This window comes from Pristiophorus japonicus, chromosome 9 (assembly GCF_044704955.1).
Source record: "Pristiophorus japonicus isolate sPriJap1 chromosome 9, sPriJap1.hap1, whole genome shotgun sequence".
NCBI lineage: Eukaryota > Metazoa > Chordata > Chondrichthyes > Pristiophoridae > Pristiophorus > Pristiophorus japonicus.
In genome coordinates this window covers 220,203,518-220,229,803 of record NC_091985.1, presented here as the reverse complement: position 1 = coordinate 220,229,803, position 26,286 = coordinate 220,203,518, and the positions used below count along the sequence as shown (strand labels likewise).

The 26,286-nt window shown below is 45.9% G+C and overlaps 1 protein-coding gene across 7 annotated transcripts in view; it reads right to left on the bottom strand.

Moving 5' to 3' along the window:
• Nucleotides 1–8,866: 8,866 nt before the first annotated feature.
• Nucleotides 8,867–26,286, bottom strand: part of LOC139273721 (gastrula zinc finger protein XlCGF57.1-like) — a 75,879-nt gene continuing 58,459 nt past the window's right edge. For 6 of the 7 annotated variants that reach the window (XM_070890761.1, XM_070890765.1, XM_070890760.1 and 3 more), the window contains one exon: nt 8,867–12,865. In XM_070890761.1, the coding sequence (XP_070746862.1) occupies nt 11,716–12,501 (786 nt within the window). In that variant the 5' untranslated portion in view covers nt 12,502–12,865 and the 3' untranslated portion in view covers nt 8,867–11,715. The remainder of the gene's footprint in view (nt 12,866–26,286) is intronic. The other variant, XR_011595323.1, reaches the window with a different exon arrangement.

Here is a 26,286-nt window from a genome sequence, read left to right as displayed (position 1 = left end):
GAGGGTCTAGTAAGGAGGAGGAACTGAGGGAAATCCTTATTAGTCAGGAAATTGTGTTGGGGAAATTGATGGGATTGAAGGCCGATAAATCCCCAGGGCCTGATGGACTGCATCCCAGAGTACTTAAGGAGGTGGCCTTGGAAATAGTGGATGCATTGACAGTCATTTTCCAACATTCCATTGACTCTGGATCAGTTCCTATGGAGTGGAGTGTAGCCAATGTAACCCCACTTTTTAAAAAAGGAGGGAGAGAGAAAACAGGGTATTACAGACCGGTCAGCCTGACATCGGTAGTGGGTAAAATGATGGAATCAATTATTAAGGATGTCATCACAGTGCATTTGGAAAGAGGTAATATGATAGGTCCAAGTCAGCATGGATTTGTGAAAGGGAAATCATGCTTGACAAATCTTCTGGAATTTTTTGAGGATGTTTCCAGTAGAGTGGACAAGGGAGAACCAGTTGATGTGGTATATTTGGACTTTCAGAAGGTTTTTGACAAGGTCCCACACAGGAGATTAATGTGCAAAGTTAAAGCACATGGGATTGGGGGTAGTGTGCTGACATGGATTGAGAACTGGTTGTCAGACAGGAAGCAAAGAGTAGGAGTAAATGGGGACTTTTCAGAAGGCAGGCAGTGACTAGTGGGGTACCGCAAGGTTCTGTGCTGGGGCCCCAGCTGTTTACACTGTACATTAATGATTTAGACGAGGGGATTAAATGTAGTGTTGGGTGGCAGTGTGAGCTGCAAGGAGGATTCTATGAGGCTGCAGAGCGACTTGGATAGGTTAGGTGAGTGGGCAAATGCATGGCAGATGAAGTATAATGTGGATAAATGTGAGGTTATCCACTTTGGTGGTAAAAACAGAGAGACAGACTATTATCTGAATGGTGACAGATTAGGAAAAGTGCAGGTGCAAAGAGACCTGGGTGTCATGGTACATCAGTCATTGAAGGTTGGCATGCAGGTACAGCAGGCGGTTAAGAAAGCAAATGGCATGTTGGCCTTCATAGCGAGGGGATTTGAGTACAAGGGCAGGGAGGTGTTGCTACAATTGTACAGGGCCTTGGTGAGGCCACACCTGGAGTATTGTGTACAGTTTTGGTCTCCTAACCTGAGGAAGGACATTCTTGCTATTGAGGGAGTGCAGCGAAGGTTTACCAGACTGATTCCCGGGATGGCGGGACTGACCTATCAAGAAAGACTGGATCAACTGGGCTTGTATTCACTGGAGTTCAGAAGAATGAGAGGGGACCTCATAGAAACGTTTAAAATTCTGACGGGGTTAGACAGGTTAGATGCAGGAAGAATGTTTCCAATGTTGGGGAAGTCCAGAACCAGGGGACACAGTCTAAGGATAAGGGGGAAGCCATTTAGGACCGAGATGAGGAGGAATTTCTTCACCCAGAGAGTGGTGAACCTGTGGAATTCTCTACCACAGAAAGTTGTTGAGGCCAATTCACTAAATATATTCAAAAAGGAGTTAGATGAAGTCCTTACTACTAGGGGAATCAAGGGGTATGGTGAGAAAGCAGGAATGGGGTACTGAAGTTGCATGTTCAGCCATGAACTCATTGAATGGCGGTGCAGGCTAGAAGGGCCGAATGGCCTACTCCTGCACCTATTTTCTATGTTTCTATGTTTCTATTTCTGATCCCAACATAATATTTATAATCTAAACATTCTACGATGGAAATATCTACAGCCAGTTGGTTGCAAACACCAACTGTTGCTCAGTGAACTCTGTCTCTCTCTCTTTCTCTCTCCCTCTCTCTAATGATACCAACCACATTTTCCCTCTGTCAAATGAACTTAACATGAACACCTTTCAGAAGCTGAATTAACCGAGTTCCATATGCCAACATCCCTCTAATCTTCCATTCACTGCAACTGAAAAGAAACCGACAGATTGTACCAGTCAGGATTTGAAAGATATTTACAACAGATTTTAGATGTTCTTAGAATTAGCATTGTTCTCTAATCTGTCCACTTGAGGAGTTTGATAACAGATTCTCCTGTGAATATAGAGCTGGGTTATTGGGCCGTGATGTGTTTACTTGTTCATCTTCATGACTCTAAACCTTTGCCAATTATTTGATGTGATCAATTTACTTTTACGTATTTATTTTTTTAATACATTTCCCGAGTGGAATCAAATTTAAATTGAAACCATGTTTGCAGTTGTGATGCTCTGTTGACACATCGAAGGTGAGAGAGATGCTGTGAGTGAGGCACACGCTAAGTCCAGTAGCTGAAAGTGATCAACAGACTGCGTTCTGTGTTTAGTGATTCTGGGCATGTTACCAATACCAACCCTGGATACCAAGATGAGGAGAGGCACTGTGGAAGGAATGAGGAATTGGGACTTGTCCATGTGAGTTACAAGGTATGAGAACAGAAATAATATCACGTTAGAAAGGAGAAAAGGCCTAAAATTGGAGCAGTCGGTAACAGGACATCAATTAGTCTCCTCTTATCTTGGTGAAATCAAATACCAACACATTGTGTTATTTGAAATATCAAAATATTAAACTCCTGCCCAGTTATAGGGGTTGTTAACATCAGCTGAAACAATCCCCAACTGTCAAAATGAGCACGATGTAATTAACAGCAGCAATAACAGTAGAACACAGCCCCTGCAGTCACTTGTGAACTCGCCGAACCCGTAGGATCTTGTTCGGGCCTGAGGCCCACCACACCAGATGTTTGTAAAGTGGATAATGTGGATAATGGGGCTCGGGGCCGCACTCGGTGCTTTTCTCCCAGTGTTTCTCTAACCCTCTCCCTGGAGCTCACTCACCTCCCGTGTTACCGCCTGGCGCTGCTGCCCCACAGCGCACTCTCAGCTCACACTGCCCGGTGATTACTGCAGGTCTGGACCAACTCACTGCGTAAAAATGTTTTTCTTATGTTGCCTTTGGACACAATACTCCAGTTGAGGCCGAACCAGTATTTTATACAGGTTCATCATAATATCCACACTTTTGTACGCTATCTTCTTCTTAGGCAGTCCCTCGGAGTCGAGGATGACTTGCTTCTGCACTAATGAGTTCTCAGGTGACTTATGAGTCCAATGCGGGACCTACAGTCTCTGTCACAGGTGGGGCAGATGGTGGTTGATGGGATTTTGTTTGAAGGGACAGGTGGGTGGGGTGCTTGGGTTGTCGTGCGCTCCTTCCGCTGTTTGGGCTTGTCTTCCCCTAGCTCCAGGCGAAGAGACTCGAGGTGTTTGGCGCCTTCCCGGATGTTTTTCCTCCACTTTGAGCGGTCTTGTGCCAGGGATTCCCAGGTGTCCGTGGGATGTTTCACCTTTTCTCGGAGGCTTTAAGGGTGTCCTTGAAGCATTTCCTCTGCCCACTTGGGGCTCACTTGCCACGTCAGAGATCTGAGTAGAGTGCTTGTTTCAGGAGTCTCGTATCGGGCATGCAGACAATGTGGTCCATCCATCAGAGCTGATTGAGCATAGTCAATGCTTTGATGCTTGGGACGTTGGCCTGAGCGAGAACACTGATGTTGGTGCACCTATCCTGCCAATACATTTGCAGGATCTTGCGAAGGCAGCGTTGGTGATACTTTTCTCGTGTTTTGAGGTGCCTGCTGCACATTGTCCATGTCTCTGAAGCATATAGGAGGGCGGGTATCACTACTGCTCTGTAAACCATGATCTCTGTGCCGGCACAGAGGTCCTTGTCTTCAAACATTCTGTTCCTCAGGTGACCGAAGGCTGCACTGGCGCACTGAAGGCAGTGTTGGACTTTATCATCGATGTCTGCCCTTGTTGACAGTAGGTTCCCAAAGTATGGGAAATGGTTCACGTTGTCCAAGGCCTCATTGTGGATTTTGATAATCGGGGGTGGGGGGGGGGGGGCAGTACTGTGTGATCGGGGGCAGGTTGGTAGAGGACTTTTGTCTTACTGATGTTTAGTGTAAGGCCCATGCTCCCCTACTCTTCTGTGAAGGCATTGGCGATGGTTTGGTGTTCGGTCTCTGAGTATGCGCAGATGCAAGCGTCATCTGCGTACTGTAATTCAATGACAAGTATCTTCCTCAATCGCCTTCTCCCTGTGATTGAAGAGCTCCTCCCAGAGTTGCAATGCAGATTCCGCCCACTAAGGGGAACAAGGAATGTGATCTTCACCGCGAGTCAAATTCAAGAGAAATACAGGAAACAATACCAACCTCTGTACATGGCCTTCTTTGACCTCACAAATGCTTTCGATACTGTCAACCGTGAAGTATTATGGAGGTGCCTCCTCAAATTCAGCTGCCCTCCAAGTTTGTCACCATCCTCTGCCTGCTCCATGATGACATGCAAGCTGTGGTCCTGACCAACGGATCCACCACAGACCCAATCCACGTTCGGACCGGGGTCAAGAAAGGCTGTGTCATCGCACCAACGCTCTTCTCGTTCTTCTCGTTCTTCCTTACTGCAGAGCTGCATCACACCCTCAGTAAGCTCCCCACTGGAGTGGAGCTAGTCTACAGAACAAACGGGAAACTGTTCAATCTCCATTGCCTTCAGTCCAGATCCAAGTTCGTCCCATTCTCTGTCATTGTACTCTATACCTCTATTCTTGAAGCCCAAGATCCTGTAAGTTTCTTTAACTGCATTCTCAACCCACGCTGCCACCTTCAAAGATTTGTGCACGTATACCCCCAGGTCTCTCTGTTCATGCACCCATTTAAAATTGTACCTTTTCATTTATATTTCCTCTCCTAGTTCTTCCCACCAAAATGTATCACTTTGAACCTTTCTGCATTAAATTTCATCTGTCACGTGTCCGTTCATTTCACCAGCCTGTCTGTCTTCCTGAAGTCTTTCACTATCCTCCTCACTGTTCACTATACTTCCAAGTTTTGTGTCATCTGCAAATTTGGATATATTAATGACTTAGACCCAAGTCTAAGTCATTAATATATATCAAGAAAAGCAGTGGTACCTAGTGCCGACCCCTGGGGAACACCACTGCATTCCTTCTACAGTCTGAAAAACAACCTTTCCCCACTACTCTGTTTCCTGTCACTTAGCCAATTTCGTATCCATGCTGCCACTGTCCATTATATTCCATGGGCTTTAATTTTGCTGGTATTGGTAACAGATCCAGGATCACAAAATATAAAACCCAGTCGGTTAATCACTTTCAGCTACTGGACTTAGCGTGTGCTCCAACAGCATCTCTCTCACCTTCGATGGGTGAATAGAGCATCACACTTGCAAAGCTAGTTTCCATTTATATCCACTCAGCAAATGTATTTAACAAAAGCCTGTAGGCCAATGAGACACTGTTAAGATGCCAGTGTGCTGCTCTTTTGCTCTGCATTTTGCCTGTAATGGAAACTAACTGAACATTTCTCCCAGTGTAACCTTTGCTGCAATGAAATGTGTGGCAAATGGAATACTGGCGTTTATTGCAAGGGAGATAAAAGTCAGGAAGTCTTGCTACAACTGTATAGGGCATTGGTGAGGCCACACCTGGAGTACAGGTGGACCCTCCCTTATCCAGCATCCTTGGGACCTGGCCTGTGCCGGATGAGGGGTTTTGTCAGATAAGGGGAGGTCATCGGCCCGAGGGATGGGAGGAAGTCACCCAAGGTCGGGGGGAGGAGGTTGCCCGAGGTTGGGCACTGAAGTGTCAGTGAGCCGAGCATACCCCGAGGCATCGGCGGATCCAATGGGCCCCGAGGTGTCGGCGGATCCAGCGGGCCCAGAGGTGTTGGCGGATCCAGTAGGCCCAGAGGTGTTGGTGGGACCAGCGGGCCCAGAGGTGTCGGCGGATCCAGTGGGCCCAGAGGTGTTGGCGGATCCAGCGGGCCCAGAGGTGTCGGTGGATCCAGCGGGCCCAGAGGTGTCGCTAATCAGCGGGCCCAGAGGTGTCGGTGGGACCAGCGGGCCCAGAGGTGTCGGTGGGACCAGCGGGCCCAAAGGTGTCGGTGATCAGCGGGCCCAGAGGTGTCGGTGGGACCAGCGGGCCCAGAGGTGTTGGTGGGACCAGTGGGCCCAGAGGTGTCGGTGGGACCAGCGGGCCCAGAGGTGTCGGCAGATCCAGTGGGCCCAGAGGTGTCGGTGATCAGTGGGCCCAGAGGTGTTGGCGGATCCAGCAGTCGGTCCCAGAGGTGTTGGCGGATCCAGCGGGCCCAGAGGTGTTGGTGGGACCAGCGAGCCCAGAGGTGTCGGCGGATCCAGTGGGCCCAGGGGTGTTGGTGGGACCAGCGAGCCCAGAGGTGTCGGCGGATCCAGTGGGCCCAGAGGTATCAGTGATCAGCGGGCCCAGAGGTGTTGGCGGATCCAGCGGGCCCAGAGGTGTTGGCGGATCCAGCAGGCCCAGAGGTGTTGGCGGACCCAGTGGGACCAGAGGTGTCAGCGGATCCAGTGGGCCCAGAGGTGTCGGTGATCAGCGGGCCCAGAGGTGTTGGCGGATCCAGCGGGCCCAGAGGTGTCGGCGGATCCAATGGGCCCAGAGGTGTCGGCGGATCAAGAGGTGTCCAGTGGGACCAGCGGGCCCAGAGGTGTCGGCGGACCCAGCGGGACCAGAGGTGTCGGCGGATCCAGCGGACCCAGAAGTGTCGGCGGATCCAGCGGACCCAGAGGCGTCGGCGGATCCAGCGGACCCAGAGGTGTAGGCGGATCCAGCGGACCCAGAGATGTCGGTGGATCCAGCGGACCCAGAGGTGTCGGCGGATCCAGCGGACCCAGAGATGTCGGTGGATCCAGCGGACCCAGAGGTGTCGGCGGATCCAGCGGACCCAGAGGTGTCGGCGGATCCAGCGGACCCAGAGGTGTTGGCAGATCCATCGGACCCAGAGGTGTCGGCGGATCCAGAGGTGTCGGCGGATCCAGTGGGCCCAGAGGTGTCGGCGGATCCAGTGGGCCCAGAGGTGTCGGCGGATCCAGTGGGCCCAGAGGTGTCGGCGGATCCAGCGGGCCCAGCGGTGTCGGCGGATCCAGCGGGCCCAGAGGTGTCGGCGGATTCAGCGGGCCCAGAGGTGTCGGTGATCAGCGGGCCCAGAGGTGTCGGTGATCAGCGGGCCCAGAGGTGTCGGTGGGACAAGCGGGCCCAGAGATGTCGGCGGATCAAGAGGTGTCCAGTGGGACCAGCAGGCCCCGAGCTGTAGGTAGGCTCCGAGGTGTTCTATGTTGAGGGGCTTCTGCTGCTGCTGATCACTTGCTTTTGTGTGTTGATTTTCTGTTTAGGTGAATGATTTAATTAAATCATAAAGGAAAGGTATAACCGTTGTGCCTAAAAAAAGGAATGGGAAACCTGGGGGGCGGGGTGAATGGGTCGTGTTCTGTGCATGCACCACCTGGATAAGGGAGTCCTGGATAAGAAAGGTTCAACCTGACTGTGTACAGTTTTGGTCTCCTTATTTAAGGAAGGATATACTTACATTGGAAGCAGTTCAGAGAAGGTTCACGAGGTTGATTTCTGAGATGAAGGGGTTGCCTTATGAAGATAGGTTAAGCAAGTTGGGCCTATTACCCATTGGAGTTTCGAAGACTGAGAGGTAATCTTATTGAAACGTATAAAATTCTGATGGGGCTTGACAGGGTAGATGCAGAGAGGATGTTTTCCCTCGTGGGGGAATCTAGAACTAGGGGGCATAGTTTCAGAATAAGGGGTCGGCCATTTAGAACTGAGATGTGGAGGAATTTTTTCTCAGAGCCTCGTGAATCTGGAATTCTCTGCCCCAGAGAGCTGTGGAGGCTGGGTCATTGAATGTATTTAAGGTGGAGATAGGCAGATTTTTGAACAATAAAGGTGTCGAGGGTTATCAGAAGCGGGCAGGGAAGTGGAGTTGAGGCCAGGATCTTGTGGAATGGCAGAGCAGGCTCGAGGGGCCAAATGCCCTACTCCTGCTCCTATTATCTTATGTTCTTATTTCTTTTAATCAGCCTCAGGCCCTTGTTCATGTCTGTTGTAATTGTATAGAAAGGGGATGTGTAAAGAGATGGTGTTTGTATGGAGATGTGAAACAAGGCAACGGTATGTGTATGTGGGATAGTGACACAGCCTTGTGGTCCACAGTCAGAGCAATGCACAGATATCCTTGTGGTTATGGTTTGACCAGGGTCAGTACACAAATGCTCAAGCTAAGGGGTGCCAGGGATTGTGAGCAACAGCAGTAAATAAAATCTAAATGTAAATTCCGATAGTTTATCTCCATTTATTCCTATGTTAATAACTTTTGCTGAATGTGGCCCACGCCAAGTGCCAGGATATTGGATCAGACCCACCATAAGAAATGAGTTTGACACCCCTGAGGTCGACAATGTCAACCGAATTCCCCCCATCCACCAACCTAACAACTTCTTTACAAACTCAAGCTAGTTTGTAAGACGTGACCTTGTTTTGTGGAAGCCGTGTTCAGTATCTCTAATGGGCCCCTTCCCGTTCCCCATGATCGAAAACAGCATCTCCTGGAATCCCTTCAAACATCTTCCCAGTGATCGAGGTCACATTGATGCGCCTTTAGTTCCCTGGCTCGGATTTGTTCCCAATCTGGAAAATGGGAGCTACGTGAGCTGCCTTCCAATCTCAGGGCACAATCCCTGACTCTATTGAGCTGTTGAAGATATGGGCAAGGGGTTCACAGAGCACGCGTCCCATCTCTTTAAACACCCTTGAGTGAATATCATCTGGTCCTTAAACACGTCAAGATTAACCTAAACAGAGAGTTTGCTGTCAGTGAAGAAAGACGAGAAGGACCAAAGTGCCATTTGCCCCTCTCAGTGTGGCCCTGAAGGACTGTGTCCAGGCTGAAGCTCTGTTCCCAGCGTACAATCCTCCCTCCAGATTGTCCTCTCTGAGCTCCAACCAGATGATGCTAAACACTCAGGTGGGAAAGACAAAAATCTGCAGCAATGTGTTGAAAGTAACACTGATTTATTTACCTATATCCCAAATAGTAAAGTCCAGTCCAGTTACAGGAGTATTATCAGCAGAAACAAACCCCAACTGGCAGAATGAACACAATTCAATCCTGGATTTGATTAACAGCAGAATCCAACTCCTGCAATCACTTGTGAACTCGCTGGTGTGTCAACAGGCTGGATCACTGAGGCTCCCTTCCCACACTCGGACCAGATGAACGGTCTCTCCCCAGTGAGTGCACTGGTGTACAGTGAGGTCAGATAAAAGCCCACCTGAATAGTCTCTAGTCAGTGTGAACACGTGGATGGCACGTCAGTTCCCTGGAACTTTTATCGCACTCCCACAATCCGGGCATTTAAAAGGCTTCTCCCCACAGTGTGAACTCGCTGGTGTATCAGCAGGATGGATGACCAAGTGAATTCCTTCCCACACTCTGAGCAGGTGACTAGCCTCTCTCAAGTGTGAACTCACTGGTGTTTAGTGAGGATAACCGAGTGAGTCCCTTCCCACACTCTACATGAGCAGGTGAACAATCTCTCCCCAGTGTGAACTCGCTGGTGTTTAGTGAGGATGACCGAGTGAATCACTTCCCACACTCTGAGCAGGTGAACAGTCTCTCCCCAGTGTGAACTCGTTGGTGTCTCGACGGGTCAGAGGATCGGTTGAAGCCTTGTCCACAGAGAGCACATGTACCGTTTCTCCCGCTGTGAACGGTGCTTTTTGATTCCATGTTCAAATGATATTCAGATCCCGATGTATTGAGTTACACCGTCAGATCTCGATGTGATGTTTGATTTGAGCTTCCAGTCTACAAATTGTCCCATTTTAATACCTGTAAAATGAATTCCAAACAGGAAAAATGGAGTGAGAGAGAGAACCCACAAAAGCATAGACAGTTTATGAAATTGAGCTGAAAGAATCTGGTCATATGTGGGGCCTGCACTAGAAAAAGTGACCATGAAAGCTGCCGGATTGTCGTAAAAACCCAACTGGTTCACTAATGTCCTTCAGGGAAGGAAACCCACCTCCCTCGACAGTCCCACATGGGAAATTGGTGGTCCTACTGGGCTCAGAAGTACTGTACCCCCCCACCCCCACCCAGCTGATGGAGATAGGGAATATTCCACCACGTGGAGCACTCTGTGTATGGACATCCGCCATAATCATAGAATGGGACAGCACAGAAGGTGGACACTTGAGCCATCATGAGTGCATTCCAGATCACAACTCGCTGTGTGAAAGTTTCCTCATGTTGTCTCTAGTTCTTTTGCCAATCGCCTTAAATCTGTGTCCCCTGGAGACCAATCATTCTGCCAATGGAAACAGTTGCTCCTTATTTACTCTAGCAAAACTGGAAGAACTTCATTTGGAGCGGAGAGCCAGTGACACATTCTGTAACCAGGCGCAAACACTCCTGCACAGTCCAGACATCACTTGTTTCCCACTTGGCATGAAATTATAATTCATTTCATTTGATTTTAAATAGTTTTGTTAATATATTGAATCACGTTTCTCTAATTGCATTTCCCATCTCAGTTTCAAAGCCTCATTTATTTCCTTCCTCTGAGCCCCTGAACCTCATCTGAAAGTATAATGTTGGCGAGTGGTGATTGATTGCCCTGGGAACCAACAGGGAGAGAGGCCGGAGTCCCAGGGAGCAGCATGTTCTGCAACCAATCGTGGAGCTTGAGGGGTGTAACCTGAGTCGGACAGTCTGGTGAGTCAGTGTGAAGCCATTAAACAATTTATGGTTTAAAAACTCACGCAAGATTTCTTTTGTCAATAAAACAGTTTAACATTTGTCACTATTTTGTTTCCCTGGTGCGATGTTAAAGCTCTTTCCACAGGCAGTGGAGTTTCAGACACTTCAGTGCCAAGTGGACCAGGTGTTTAAAAGATCATTCATTTCCCTCTTTCCATATCGCTGAGAGTTAAAGGTAGAGATTGATTTCCCCTCATTATGTATCTGTTTGAGGGCAAATAGTGACTGGGACCGAACCCCAACATCACGCAGCACCTTCAGGAGTGAAATGGAGAAATCAGAGCATGCATTGAATCTGGATTTCAAACAGAGAGGATGTGACGAGAAGAGTGCGTTGGATGGGGGACTTGCAGCTTAGGGACTAGAAACGAAAGAATGTTTCAGAGAAACTAGAATTGTGTTCAGAATTTCTACCCTGTATTTGTGATGACTTTTGTAAATTATGAGGGCAGGTTGTGGAGACGAGGCTTGTATTCCCTTGAATATAGAAGATTAAAGGGTGATCTAATTGAGGTGTTTTATGATTAAAAGAGATGGTAGGGTAGATAAAGAAACTATTTCCTATGGTGGGGGAGTCCAAAACAAGAGGTCATAACCTTAAAATTAGAGCTAGGCCATTCATGGTGATGACAGGAAGCACTTCATCACACAAGCTGGAACATGTCCCCGAGAGTAACCGAAGGTGTGAGAACTGAAATAATCTAGAGTTAGAAAGCAGGAAAGGCCCAAAAATGGAAGTCTGTAATCGGACATCAGGTAGTTTTCTCTTATCTTGGAGATATCAAATGCTCGACAGTGTGTTTGAAAGAAAGCTGATTTACTTGACATATCAAAATATTAAACTCCAGCCCAGTTTTTGGGTTATTAACATCAGCAGAAACAAACTCCAACTGTCAGAATGAACATGGTTCAGTCCTGGATGTGATTAACAGCAGAATCCAACCCCTGCAGTGAATTTGATGGTGTCTCAGCAGGTGGGATGAACAGGTCCAATCTTCCCACACAGGGAGCAGGTGAACGGCCTCTCCCCGGTGTGAACTCCCTGGTGTCTCCGCAGGGTATATGACCGAGTCAATCTCTTCTCACACACTGAGCAGGGGAACAGTCTTTCTCCGGTGAGTATATTGGTGTGTCAGCAGGTTGGATGAATCAGTGAATCCCTTCCCACATTCGGAGCAGATGAACGGCCTCTCCCCAGTGTGAACTCGCTGGTGTTTCAGCAGGTAGGATGAATTAGTGAATCCCTTCCCACAGTCAGAGCAGGTGAACGGCCGCTCCCCGGTGTGAACTCGCTGGTGTGTCAACAGGTGGGATGACTGAGTGAATCTCTTCCCACACATTGAGCAGCTGAACGGCCTCTCCCCGGTGTGAACCCGCTGGTGTCTCAACAGTAGGGACGACAATGAGAATCCCTTCCCACACACCGAGCAAGTGAACGGCCTTTCCCCAGTATGCATTCGCTGGTGTGTCAGCAGATTGCATGACTGAGTGAATCCCTCCCCACACACGGAGCAGGTGAACGGTCTCTCCCCAGTGTGAATTCGCTGGTGTGTCAGCAGGTTGGATGACTGAGCGAATCCCTTCCCACACACGGAGCAGGTGAACGGCCTCTCCCCAGTGTGAACTCGCTGGTGTGTCAGCAGGTGGGATGGGTAAGTGAATCCCTTCCCACACTCGGTGCAGGTGAACGGTCTCTCCCCAGTGTGAACTCGCTGGTGTGTCAGCAGGTGGGATGTCAGTGTGAATCCCTTCCCACACTCTGAGCAGGTGACCGGCTTCTCCCCAGTGTAACTGCATCGATGAGTTTCCAGCTCAGACAGAGAATTGAATCTCTTCCCACAGTCCCCACATTCCCACGGTTTCTCCATGGTGTGGGTGCCCTTGTGTCTCTCCAGGTTGGACGATCAGTTGAAGCCTCGTCCACACACAGAAGACGTGTACGGTTTCTCCCTGCTGTGAATGGTGCGATGTTTTTCAGGCTGTGTAACTGGTTAAAGCTCTTTCCACAGGCAGTTCACTAGAACACTCTCACTCGGGTGTGTGTGTGTCTGGTGCTTTTCCAGTCACACTGATGTTTGAAATCGTTTCCCACAGACAGAATAGACAAACATTTCTTCTTCCACATTCAAAGGCAGATGATATTCAGGTCCTGATGAATGGAGTAACTCTGTCAGATCTTGATGTGATATCTCGTTTGAGTTTCCCGTCTGCAAATCCTTCCCTTCTAAAGCCCTGTAAAAGGAGTTTAGAAAAACCATCACTGAATGCAGGATAGAAATTCAGAACAGACAATTCTAGTTTTCATAGAAATTTACATCACAGAAGGAGGCCATTCAACCCAGTGTGTGTGTGCTGGCTGACAAACAGATGTACAGTCTAATCCCACTTTCCAGCTCTTGGTCCGTAGCCCTTGTAGATTATGGCATTTCAAGTGCATATCCAAGTACGTTTTAAATGCTATGAGGGTTTCTGCCTCTTCCACCCTTTCAGGCAGAGTGTTCCAGACCCCCTCCAACCTGTGCGAAAAAATTCTCCTGAAATCCCCTCTATACCTTCTACCAATTACTTTAAATCTATGCCTCCTGGTTATTTTCCCTCTGCTAAGGTGAATAGGTCCCTCCTAGCCACTCGATCTAGACCCCTCAATTTTATGCACCTCAGCCTCCGCTGTTCGAAAGAAAACAACCCCAGCCTAGCCAATCTTTCCTCATAGCTAAAAATTCACCAGTACAGGCAACATCCTCATATCTCTTCTGTACCCTCTCGTTCCTGTAATGTGGTGACCAGAACTGCACGCAGTACTCTAGCTGTGGCCTAACTCGTGTTTTATACACTTCAAGCACAACCTCCCTGCTCTTGTATTCCATGCCTCGGCAAGTATTCCGTATGCCTTCTGCCTTTTAACCACCTTATTCTATCTGTCCTGCTTCCTTCAAGGATTTGTGGACCTGCACACCAAGGTCCCTCTGTTCCTCTACACTTCAATGTCCTACCATTTATTGTGTATTCCCTCATCTTGTTAGACCTCCCCATTACCTCACTGCATTACCTCACACTTCTTGAATTCCATTTGCCACTGTTCTACCACCTGACCAGTTCATTGATATCTTCCTGCAGTCTGCAGCTTTGTCTCATCAACTACACAGTCAATTTTTGTATCATCTGCAAACTTCTTAATCATACCCCTTACATTCAAGTCTACATCATTGATTATACACCACAAAAAGCAAGGGACCAAGTACTGAGCCCTGTGGAACCCCACTGGAAACAGCCTTCCAGTCACAAAAACACCCATCAACCATTACCCTTTGCTTCCTGCCTCAGCCAATTTTGGATCAACTTGCCACTTTGCCTCGGATCCCATCGGCTTTTACTTTCGTGATCAGTCTGCCATGTGGGACCTTATCAAAAGCCTTGCTAAAATCCTTATAGACTACATCAAACGCACCACCCTCATCAACCCTCCATGTTACCTCCTTAAAAACTTCAATCAAGTTAGTCAGACACGACCTTCCCTTAACAAATCCATGCTGACTGTCCCTGATTAATTTGTGTCTTTCTGAATGAAAATTTATCCTGTCCCTCAGGATTTTTTCCAATAATTGAAAGACAAATTTGGGGAAATGAATTGTATTTTGTCACCCCATCAAGATTGGGGGCAGAGGGACAATAAATAATATTAATAAATTATTTTAAAAATCGGTGAGCAGACAGGTCTGCAGTATGTTCACTATTCAAGCTGACCAAAATCAGGCCGTTTTGATTGGATTTGGAGACCAAAACTGTAACAAACCCTCAGCGGAGACTCACACCCCATTGAGTAAACTCCAGAAGATATTTTTTCTGGTGATTTTTATTAATTACAATTTAATGAATGCCGTAACTGACAGGTTCAATTAATGTTTATTTTCCAAATGCAGCTTGTAAGAGCGAAAAACTTTAATTTGGGGTAAAGTAAATCGTTGTAATTAAAATTAAGTAAGAAAGACTGAGAGTAAGGTTTAAAATGCGTTCATGGTACAATAGCTGAATTAGGCAGAAACACTAAGGTCAGAGAAATTCTCTTAGGAGATAAGAACACCCTCAAGATTTATGGAGACAGCTCACAGAAATAATGAAAGGAGGCCACAATGTTCCAGCCACAGGAGATAACAGGGACAATGCCTCTTTTAAGCAGAGGGTAGCCATATGTCTGCCAAGGACATCAGTCTGAGAATTAGTCTGGGAAGACGTTCCCAGAAATGTAACACGTAACCTGCTATTCTCTAGCAACAGTCGTCAGAACTGATTGTACCAATGGAATCATTAGAAATTACTGAAACCAATAAAATTAATGTAACTGTAGCACCCAATGAAATTGTTGTAACCTGTTTTAACCAATGGAACACTTCCCCACGTAGTTCCACCATTTTGACTGTATCTCAACTGTATAAAAATGTAATTACACAGCTTGTTCTATGAGATCGATGTTGAGAGCACTCAGTAACGGTACTGATGAGGCCAGATCGCCCTTGATTAATCAGGTTTTAATAAACAACTCTTTTCTCTATAAAAAAACCTTTGTGTGAGTGTTATATTTTTAATACCCCACAACATTATGGCGCTGCAAGCAGGGTTACAATGGGCAGCCGACAGACAAACGTATACGAATCCATCACGAGTGAGTATCTTCAACTACCTCATAATCCGACGTGAGCCGTTATGAGACGTGTCTTTTGCCCGGGGTACTTGAATCTGTGAAAAGTCTGTTATGGTGTTAAAGACTTTGGCGAATTGGGAAGTCACGATAGACACTATCAGAAGGCATCGATGTGGATATGGCCTCTAAGTTCAAGGGGAACCGGGTAGAGGAACCATTAGTATCTAGAATACAGATAAATCGATAAGGTGTCGATGGGATTGCAGGCTCTAGGGGTAGGGGAAACTGACTGGAGGGACAGTCAGTATCTAGAATACAGTTTAATCGATAAGAAGTCAGTGGGACTGTAGACACTGGGGTTAGGTGATACAAGTGGGAAGACAGTCAGCATCTGAGAATACAGTGAAACCGATATAAGGGTAGACGTATCAAAAACTGAGTATGACGTGTAAAGATATGCTGGACACTGCTCTCTTATGGGGGGCTAGGATATTTTTCGGATGACCATAAAAAACCTGATAGTGACTATCTTAAGTGACATATAGATCCAAAAATAGAGCTGACCAAACAATTAATAAGCTTTGTTGAATGAAGAGAGACTTTGGTGAACGTCTGTCTTTGAATGAAAGTGCTTGTGTGATTTTTGACTGCGGAATATTTGAGGTGGGAATTAATGAATTTTTCATGTGTCTGAAAGCCTGTTTGGAAAAAATGGTGGAGCTGTCTGTTTGTTTTCGCTCCACCCACTTTTTCGGACAGTGAAAGTTTTTTTTTTAAACCCTTTGTAGTGTTGTCCTGTATGTGGGAAGTTTTAAGAAAGTGTGAACCTAGAATTGAATTACATTTTAAGGTAGAAGCACAGGTGCGGATTTATTCGGATGATAAGTTACAGAGCTAGGAAATTCACAAAAGATAGGTTTGTTGAGCAAAAGTTCAAAAATGCGTGGTCCCGTTGGTTTTTAAAAAGAATTTCGACACGCTCATTTACTTGTCAAAAGAAACATATAATCATTGATTACATTGGGTTGAAAGACAATAAATTTAGTCTAGGAATGAGATAAAGAACGGAGAAGGGAAATTGTAATGCCTTCAAAAAAAGCCTGCGGACTGGGGAAGTACGCTCCCATTTTCCTTTGTATAAAACCTTGACATGAAAACTTCTAGCTCAGTAAAAAGAGTTTTAAATAAAAGATTGGCAGTACAATATTTGAATTGTGATTGAGATATTTCAGGTGATTCTCCTTGATAAACATTTTGGTTGTATTGGAAAATCTTGGGTTTGGAAGCCTTTTTAATAAAATTACACAACTACTGCGTCAGAAGCTGCAGCTTAAAAAGATGTAATTTATGAAATACTGTATCACAAAATTGAAGCTACAGAGCAAAAGATTAGAGTTTTTGATGTTCAGCTTCTAAAACAGAAATTGGGCACACAATTATAAAACAAGTACTTTGCATTCTGTGATCTGTGAATCACTATAAGCATAAATGAGAAGTCCGATCAAAAAACACAGTATTACCATATTTGACATTTTGTAATCCAACAATAAATACAAATATTACAAAAGGGGAGCAGAGATTAGGATGGGAACAGTGAAGAGCTCATTTTGTTGTGAAGGTTTCAAGTACCACGGGTTAAGAGAAGGCACAACAAAATACTGAGATACATTCAAAATAAAATGTTAAATCTGATCTCTTAAAAAAAGAAATAAAACTAAAAGGTTTGGAAACAATCTAGAAATACCTTGGGGGAACCAGAGTAATTTTGACAGGCATGCTAATGTGGGAAGTGTCCAACTACCTGATAAAACCAGAAGCTGCACAGGCTGTGAGACAGATAGTGGAGGAAGTTACTGGAAAGCGGTATACTTAGAGGTAGAGGGAACAACAAATGCCCCTGTCTGGCCCATGCAAAAGCCGGACGGATCATATCGGTTAACTATTGATTATACTGCCCTCAATAAGGTGACTCCCCGTCAACATCCCATCGTGGCCAGCCCAGCCACCACATTTAATGGATTAAAACCAGAGCATAAGATCTTCACTGTATTAGACATAGCCAATGGATTCTGGTCCATACCCCTGGCAAAAGAGTCCCAAGATAAGTTTGCCTTCACAGTCAGCGACCATCAGTACACCTGGACACGGGTCCCACAAGGGTTCCACAATAGCCCGGCTATATTCCACCGGACTATGAGTTGAGCCATAGAAAAGGTGGATTTAACCCTGTATAGGAGTACTACACTACAATACATAGATGATCTTACTAATAACATCCGAGGATGATAGGGGGCATACAGGAGCACGTATAGAAATACTGGAAGTCCTGCAGGACACAGGATTCAAAGTAAATCCCAAAAAAGGCACAAATCGGACAAGCTGTGGTATAGTACCTGGGACACGAAATATCCCAAGGAACTAGGACCATGTTCACTGACAGGAAGGAGGCCATTAGGATTATGCCCCAACCAAAAACAGTCCGAGGGGTGCGTAAGGTACTGGGGCTCTTTAACTATTTGCAGGAATTTTGTACCTAACTTTGTGGCAATCGCAGAACCAATACAGCTGCTCGTGAAAGTGGGAAAACCATCCTTAGAAACTGTAGAGTGGGCCCCGAACAAGAAGCAGCATACGGTAATCTGAAGGAAGCCCTAATGTCAGCTCCAGGGCTGGGACTCCCGAACATGGATCTCCCGATCCACATATATTGTGAGAACCAGGGAGGCTTCTATGGAGCCGCGGTGACACAAATGCATGGGGATAGGATGAGACCCATAGCTTACTACTCGACACAGCAATCTCCAGCGGCTGCCGGTCTGTCCAGATGCCTGGCCGCACTGGATTGTGCCACTTAGGCAGTCAAAATTAGTGAGTCTGTCATAATGATAGGAGAAATAATACTGCACACAAAACACACACTGGTGGAAATGCTAAATGGGAGGCAGTCTTATTACCACATGATTGGCTTGGATCAAGGGACTCATTTCACGGATCAAGGGACTCATTTCACGGATCAAGTGATGAAAGAAACTTGTAGAATATTCGGTATTAAGTCGCCTACGAGACAGAATCAGAAAGTATGTGAGGGAATTGAGTGAGCAGTTGAAAGGTATGCGACAGGAGGTCCGAGAAAGGCAGAAGGAGGAGGACGAAGACAGTGAGATAGCCGCCTCGGCTATAATCCCTGAGGTGGGGGCGAAGGTAATGGTTAAGGAAGTGGCAGAGAAACCAGGGTTCGCACCTAGGGGAGCGGACGATATGAGGTATTAATTAGTGGAGATACATGTGCTTGCATTGATATGAAAAGTAGGGGTCGATGGAAACACTGGTCTCAGCTGAAAGAATATAAAGGTACGATAGATGGACTTTTTAAAGAGGATTAGGATGTATATTTGCAATATTAGGGATACTGGCTATAATAAAGTGGATCTGGAAAAGGGCACATGCCCGGAGAAACGGTGCAAACAATCCAGTTGAAATAGAAATGGTAAGACAAACTAAAAACCTGGAATATGCAGGATGTGTTTTATCAACAGAATATAAACGTGATCACCACCGTCCTTCCGATTCTACAAGGACAAACTACAAGGCTGCCCCTAGGGCGCCCAGAAGCATATACTCACACCAGAGGGTACAACAACTACATAAAGCAGCCCCTAGGGGGCGGCATCTGAGTGGCAGGAGCGTTTATCTTGAAGCCACAAGATAAGTGGGTAACAAAATGTTACCTGAATATTGTAAACCAACAAATTAACCTTGGGAAAGCACGTGGTAGTTAAACCTGGAACAGAAGCAATAGTACATTGTCTGGACCCAGAGAGGGACATGATCTTAGGGCCGTCCTCGTTAATAGGTCATATGTGAGGAAGAGAGAAAGTATTCAGGTCCAGCAGTGATGATTAATAGTCACGACCCCAGGACCAACAACACTACCACCAATTACTTGACATCCCCTTACTGAAGGCCCGCCCGGCGGGTTGGTGACGAGATCGGAGGGAATGTTGTTATTTGACAATGTGCAGCATGAAATGTTACCTGTGAGCATAAATTTAACAGACCTATACCTGCCAGAAAAGTTTAGCCCCAAGACTAAAGTGCTGTGCACACGATTGCTAGACACAATCCTGAGAAAAGCTAGTGACACATCAGGAGCAAGGGAGTATCATAAGCAGCTGAGACACAAAGGAGGAAGACAGAGATCATCTTTAGGGAGTAAGTACAGGGACCTCGCTAGTAGATGCACTAGCTATACAGGTGATCCAAGCAGGAGCAGATAGTTTGAGGAGAACGATGGAGGTACGATGAGGAAACAGGCCGGTATAGGGATAGAATCTTCAGAGTTAGGATTTAAAACATCCAAAATACTGCTGGAGGGTATATCCGTATTGGAAGGCCATGCACAAACAATTAACGAGCTAAATAAGCAGGAATGAGAGGACGATGCCGAGGGCAGGAAAAGAGACACATCATGCCAATGGGAGACGGATGATCGGTCAGGTGAGACACAATATGGATCAGATACAAACTGGGCGGCGAGTTCCAGATTGGATAAATAGCACCCAGTTGAAAGAAATGGTACAGCACACTGGGCCATTAGACGCCTGCACCCTGAAAGGAATGACTAGGGTGTATGCGGTTACAGGAGGATGGGAGGAGAAACAAACATAATACGAGGGGAAGAGTACATCTGCGATGGACCAGTATGAGATCAAAAAGAATGGAAATATAAGGGGAATATCTTTATGCGGATGCCGGAGAGAAGGAAGCTTAACTATATGTACTCACCCAGTGGGAGACTGGAGCAAGGATAGATGTGGGTTTGACAATACTACAGAAGGATGTGTCATTGGAATAAGCCCTGCCCGAACCGAACCCACACATTAAGCCTATCAAGGGTGAGGAGAATATTGTGTGGTAACTAGCCTGGGAACTTACGATGATGGAGGCTTGACTTGTAACATTACAATGCCTAACTTTTGCTTTACTCCCAGAGTGTCGGTGGTAGTGGGAAGAGCACACATGACCTATATAAACGCCAGGAAGGCAATATAAGCGATGAGATTAAGCAAGATATTGATGATTACATGGAAGAGCAAGCACCACCAATTCCCGTTACTTGAAGATTTAACTGAGCTCAAAGGACCGTTGGTTGGTTGGTGATGTTATGTAACAAATGCAAAAACAGGAGAGGCATACCCGAGCAAAGTTACAAGATAGGGATTAGAATTATATCCCATGTGTTAGTCCGAGTGCAGCTGATAGTGGTGCTGATACTCCGGGGAGAATGTGCAGGCAGATACAAGAGACGCAGAGCAAAGACGTTGGCCAAGGCCCGTAACCAAGAACGCAGAAAGCCTTTGTTAGATCCAAAAAGATGTAATCAAACACAAAGACGGCATGAATACCTGATATGAGTCGTGAGTGTCCCAATCCTATCGCCTGATCAACGAAACCGAGGCGAGAGACACACGAATCAAGACAGGAAAAGGCAGGGAAAGGAAAATTGTTGTTCGTGGTGGGTATTAGGGGTTACCACCTGATCAAATGGGGGATTGTAAGAGCAAAAAACCTTAATTAGGGATAAAGTAATTCGGTGTAATTAAAATAAAGTAAGACTGAGAGTAAGGTTTAAAATGCATTCATGGTAGAATAGCTGAATTAGGCAGAAACACTAAGGTCAGAGAAATTCTCTTAGGAGATAAGAACACCCACAAGATTTATGTAAACAGCTCACAGAAATAATGAGAGGCCGCCACGATGTTCCAACCACAGGAGATAACAGGGACAATGCCTCTTTTAAGCAGAGGGTAAGCCATATGTCTGCCAAGGACATTAGTCTGAGAATTAGCCTGGGAAGACGTTCCTAGAAATGTAACACATAACCTGTAGGCAGCTATTCCCTAGCAACAGTCGTCAGAACTGAATGTACCAATGGAATCATTAGAAATTACTGTAATCAATAAAATTAATGTAACTGTTGCACCCAATGAAATTGTTGTAACCTGTATTAACCAATGGAACACTTCCCCACGTAGTTCCACCATGCTGACTGTATCAACTGTATAAAAATGTAATTACACAGCATGTCCTGAGAGATCAGCGTTGAGAGCACTCAGTAACGGTACTGATGAGGCCGGATCTCCCTTGATTAATCAGCTTTTAATAAACAACTCTTTTCTCTACAAAAACCCTTTCGTGTGAGTGTTATATTTTTAATACTCCACAACATTAGCTCCAGACCCCCAGACTGAGCATTAATTCAGCCCGGGTAATTGACGGGAGCTCCAGACCAATAGGAAGAGCGGGGGAGGGGCTGGAGGACCGAGCGGGCGACTGGTCCTCCAAACAATGGGAGTGTGAGGGGGCGGGGCTTGTGACATCCAGTGGGCGGGGCTGAGGCTGGATCGTCCCTGATTGCTGAAACTCTGCCCCATTTTTAAAGCAGGTTTCTGTCAAACTCCAGCAAAAATTGGACCTTTTGTTGTGGCTTTAGACAGATGGAACTCTGGGGTGGAGCAAACATTGCAACATTTGGTAGTGAAATGGGTTCATTCAGGACACACAGCAGGGATTATTTCAGGAAATAACACAGTGCAGTGAGAAAGGAAATGCAGTGGATGTTGTGTAGATGGATTGTCAAACAATGTTTGATAAGATGCCGTACAGGAGGCTTGTTGATCAAATTAAGGCTCACAGTATTAGAGGGAGTAGGGCCACGTGGAGAGGAAGCTAGGTAAAGAGCAGAAAACAGAGAGTAGTGGTTAATGGATGTTCTTCAGACTGGAGAGATGTAAACAGTGGTGTCCCCCAGGGTCAATGTGGGGACCATTGCTCCTCAATAGAGAGAAATGATCTGGACTTGGGTATATGGGGCAAAAGATCGGATCTCCAGATGACGCCAAAAATGGGGAGCGTGGGGAACTGTGAAGATGACTGTAAGTGAGTTCAGTCTGAATGCACAGGTTTGTAAATGGGGCAGGTAGATGTCAGATGAAATTTAGTGCAGAGAAATCTGATGAGATACATTTTGGCAGGAAGAAAAAGGGAGGAAATGAATATTAAATAGTAAAACTTTAAAAGAAGCGGAGGAGCAGAGATTTTGGGATCACGGAGACATGGCTCCAGGGTGACCAATGCTGGGAACTCAACATCCAGAGATATTCAACATTCAGGAAGGATAGACAGAAAGGAAAAGGAGGTGGGGTGGCATTGCTGATTAAAGAGGAAATTAATGCAATAGTAAGGAAGGACATTAGCTTGGATGATATGGAATCGGTATGGGTGGAGCTACGGAATACCAAAGGGCAGAAGACGCTAGTGGGAGTTGTGTACAGACCACCAAATAGTAGTAGTGAGGTTGGGGACAGCATCAAACAAGAAATTAGGGATGTGTGCAATAAAGGTACAGCAATCATCATGGGCGACTTTAACCTACATATTGATTGGGCTAACCAAACTGGTAGCAATGCGGTGGAGAAGGATTTTCTGGAGTGTATTAGGGATGGTTTTCTCGGCCAATATGTTGAGGAACCAACTAGAGGGCTCGCCATCCTAGACTGGGTGATGTGTAATGAGAAAGGACTAATTAGCAATCTTGTTGTGCGAGGCCCCTTGGGGAAGAGTGACCATAATATGGTAGAATTCTTTATGAAGATGGAGAGTGACACAGTTAATTCAGAGACTAGGGTCCTGAACTTAAGGAACGGTAACTTCGATGGTATGAGACTCGAATTGGTTAGAATAGACTGGCGAGTGATACTTAAAGGGTTGACGGTGGACAGGCAATGGCAAATATTTAAACATCACATGGATGAACTTCAACAATTGTACATCCCTGTATGGGGTAAAAATAAAACAGGGAAGGTGGCTCAACCGTGGCTAACAAAGGAAATTAAGGATTGTGTTAAATCCAAGGAAGAGGCATATAAATTGGCCAGAAAAAGCAGCAAACCTGAGAACTGGGAGAATTTTATAATACAGCAGAGGAGGACAAAGGGTTTAATTAGAAGGGGGAAAATAGAGTATGAGAGAAGCTTGCTGGGAACATAAAAAGTGACTGCAAAACCTTCTACAGATATGTGAAGAGAAAAAGATTAGTGAAAACAAATGTAGGTCCCTTGCAGTCAGATTCAGGTGAATTTAGAATGGGGAACAAAGAAATGGCGGACCAGTTAAACAAATACTTTGGTTCTGTCTTTACGAAGGAAGACACAAATAACCTTCTGGAAATACTAGGGGACCAAGGGTCTAGTGAGAAGGAGGAACTGAAGGAAATTCTTATTAGGCGGGAAATTGATGGGATTGAAGGCCGATATGTCCCCAGGGCCTGATGGTCTGCATCCCAGAGTACTTAAGGAAGTAGCCCTAGAAATAGTGGATGCATTGATGATCATTTTCCAACAGTCTATCGACTCTGGATCAGTTCCTATGGACTGGAAGGTAGCTAATGTAACACCGCTTTTTAAGAAACGAGGGAGAGAGAAAAGGGGTAATTATAGACCAGTTAGCCTGACATCAGTAGTGGGGAAAATGTTGGAATCAATTATTGAAGATGAAATAGCAGCACATTTGGAAAGCAGTGACGGGATCGGTCCAAGTCAGCATGGATTTATGAAAGGGAAATCCTGCTTGACAAATCTAGATTTTTTTGAGGATGTAACTGGTAGAGTAAACAAGTGGATGTGGTGTATTTGAACTTTCAAAAGGCTTTTGACAAGGTCCCACACAAGAGATTGGTGTGCAAAATTAAAGCACATTGTATTGGGGGGTAATGTACTGACGTGATAGAGAACTGGTTGGCAGACAGGAAGCAGAGAGTCGGGATAAATGGGTGCTTTTCAGAATGGCAGGCAGTGACTAGTGGGGTTCCGAAGGGCTCAGTGATGGGACCCCAGCTATTTACAATATACATTAATGATTTGGACAAGGGAATTGAGTGTAATATCTCCAAGTTTGCAGATGACATTAAGCTGGGTGGCGGTGTGAGCTGTGAGGAGGACGCTAAGGGGCTGCAGGGTGACTTGGACAGGCTAGGTGAGTGGGCAAATGCATGGCAGATGCAGTATAATGTGGATAAATGTGAGGTTATCCACTTTGGTGGCAATAACACGAAGGCAGAATATTATCTGAATGGTGGCAGATTCGGAAAAGGGGAGGTGCAACGAGACCTGGGTGTTATGGTACGTCAGTCATTGAAAGTTGGCATGCAGGTACAGTAGGTGGTGAAGGCGGCAAAGGTATGTTGGCCTTTATTGCTAGGGCATTTGAGTATAGGAGCAGGGAGGTCTTACTGCAGTTGTACAGGGCCTTGGTGAGGTCTCACCTGGAATATTGTGTTCAGTTTTGGTCACCTAATCTGAGGAAGGACATTCTTGCTCTTGAGGGAGTGCAGCGAAGGTTCACCAGACTGATTTCCGGGATGGAAGGACTGACATATGAGGAGAGACTGGATCGACTGTATTCACTGGAGTTTATAAGGATGAGAGGGGATCTCATAGAAACATATAAAATTCTGACGGGATTGGACAGGTTAGATGCAGGAAGAATTAAAGGCAATGAGGAATATTGGCCCCTCTGACCCCGAGTTCTAGACTCTCGAGCCACGAGAAACAGCCTCTCAGCATTTGTGTGAGGGAGTGCTTCCTGACATCACCCCTGAACCATCTTGCGGTGGATGCCCTCACCAGAGGAAATAGTTTTTCCTTTAATCATCTTAAACATCTTAATTAGGTCAACCATTAATCTTCGAAATTCAAAGGAATACAAGCCTAGTCTGTGCAACCTGTCCTCATAATTTACAAAAGTCACCACTGCAAGTACAGGATCATAGAATTACAGAAATTTACAGCACAGAAGGAAGCCATGTCCGCCTAATCCCACTTTCCAGTTCTTGGTCCGTAACCTTATAGGTTACGGCACTTTATGTGCGCATCAAAGTACGTTGAGTATGTGGTGAGTGTTTCTGCCTCCCTTTCAGGCGTGAGTTCCAGACCCCCACCACCCACTGCGTGAAAAATTGTCTCCTCAAATCCCATCTGAACCTTCTACTAATTACTTTAAATCTATGCCCCCTGGTTATTGACCACTCTGCTAAGGGAAATAGGTCCTTCATATCCACTCTATCTAGGCCCTTCTTAATTCTATAGACCTCAAATAGGGCTCCCCTCAGCCTCCTCTATTCCAAAGACAACAACCCCAGCCTATCCAATCTTTCCTCAGTTAAAATTCTCCAGTTGAGGCAGCATCCTCGTAAATCTCCTCTGTACCCTCTTTACTGCACATCTTTCCTGTAATGTGGTGACTCTAACTGCACGCAGTACTCTAACTGTGGCGTAACTGGAATTTTATATAGTTCAAGCATAACCTCCCTGCTTTTATATTCTATGCCTCGGCTAATAACCACCTTATCTACCCGTCCTAGTTCCTTCAGGGATCTATGGACATGAACTCCAAGGTCCCTCTGTTCCTCTACACTTCTCAGTATCCTACCATTTATTGTGTATTTACTTGTCTAGTTAGCCCTTCACAAATGCATTACCTCACATTTCTGCAGATTGAATTCCATTTGCCACTGTTGTGCCCACCTGACCAGTCCATTGATATCTTCCTGCAGTCTACAGCTTTCTTCTTCATTGTCAACCACACGACCAATTTTCATATCATCTGCAAGCTTCTTAATCAAAACCCCTACATTCAAGTCCAAATCATTGATTATATACCACAAAAAGAAAGGGACTAAAGTAGAGCCCTGTAAAACCCCACTGGAAACATCCTCCCAGTCACAAAAACACCCATCGACCATTACACTTTGCTTCCTGCCTTAGCCAATTTTGAATGCAACTTGTCACTATGTTCTGGATCCCATGAGCTTTAACTTTAGTGACCAGTCTGCCAATAGGACCTTATCAAAAGCCTTGCTTCAGGAAGGATAGAATAAAAGGAAAAGGAGGTGGGGTAGCATTGCTGGTTAAAGAAGAGATTAATGCAATAGTTAGGAAGGACATTAGCTTGGATG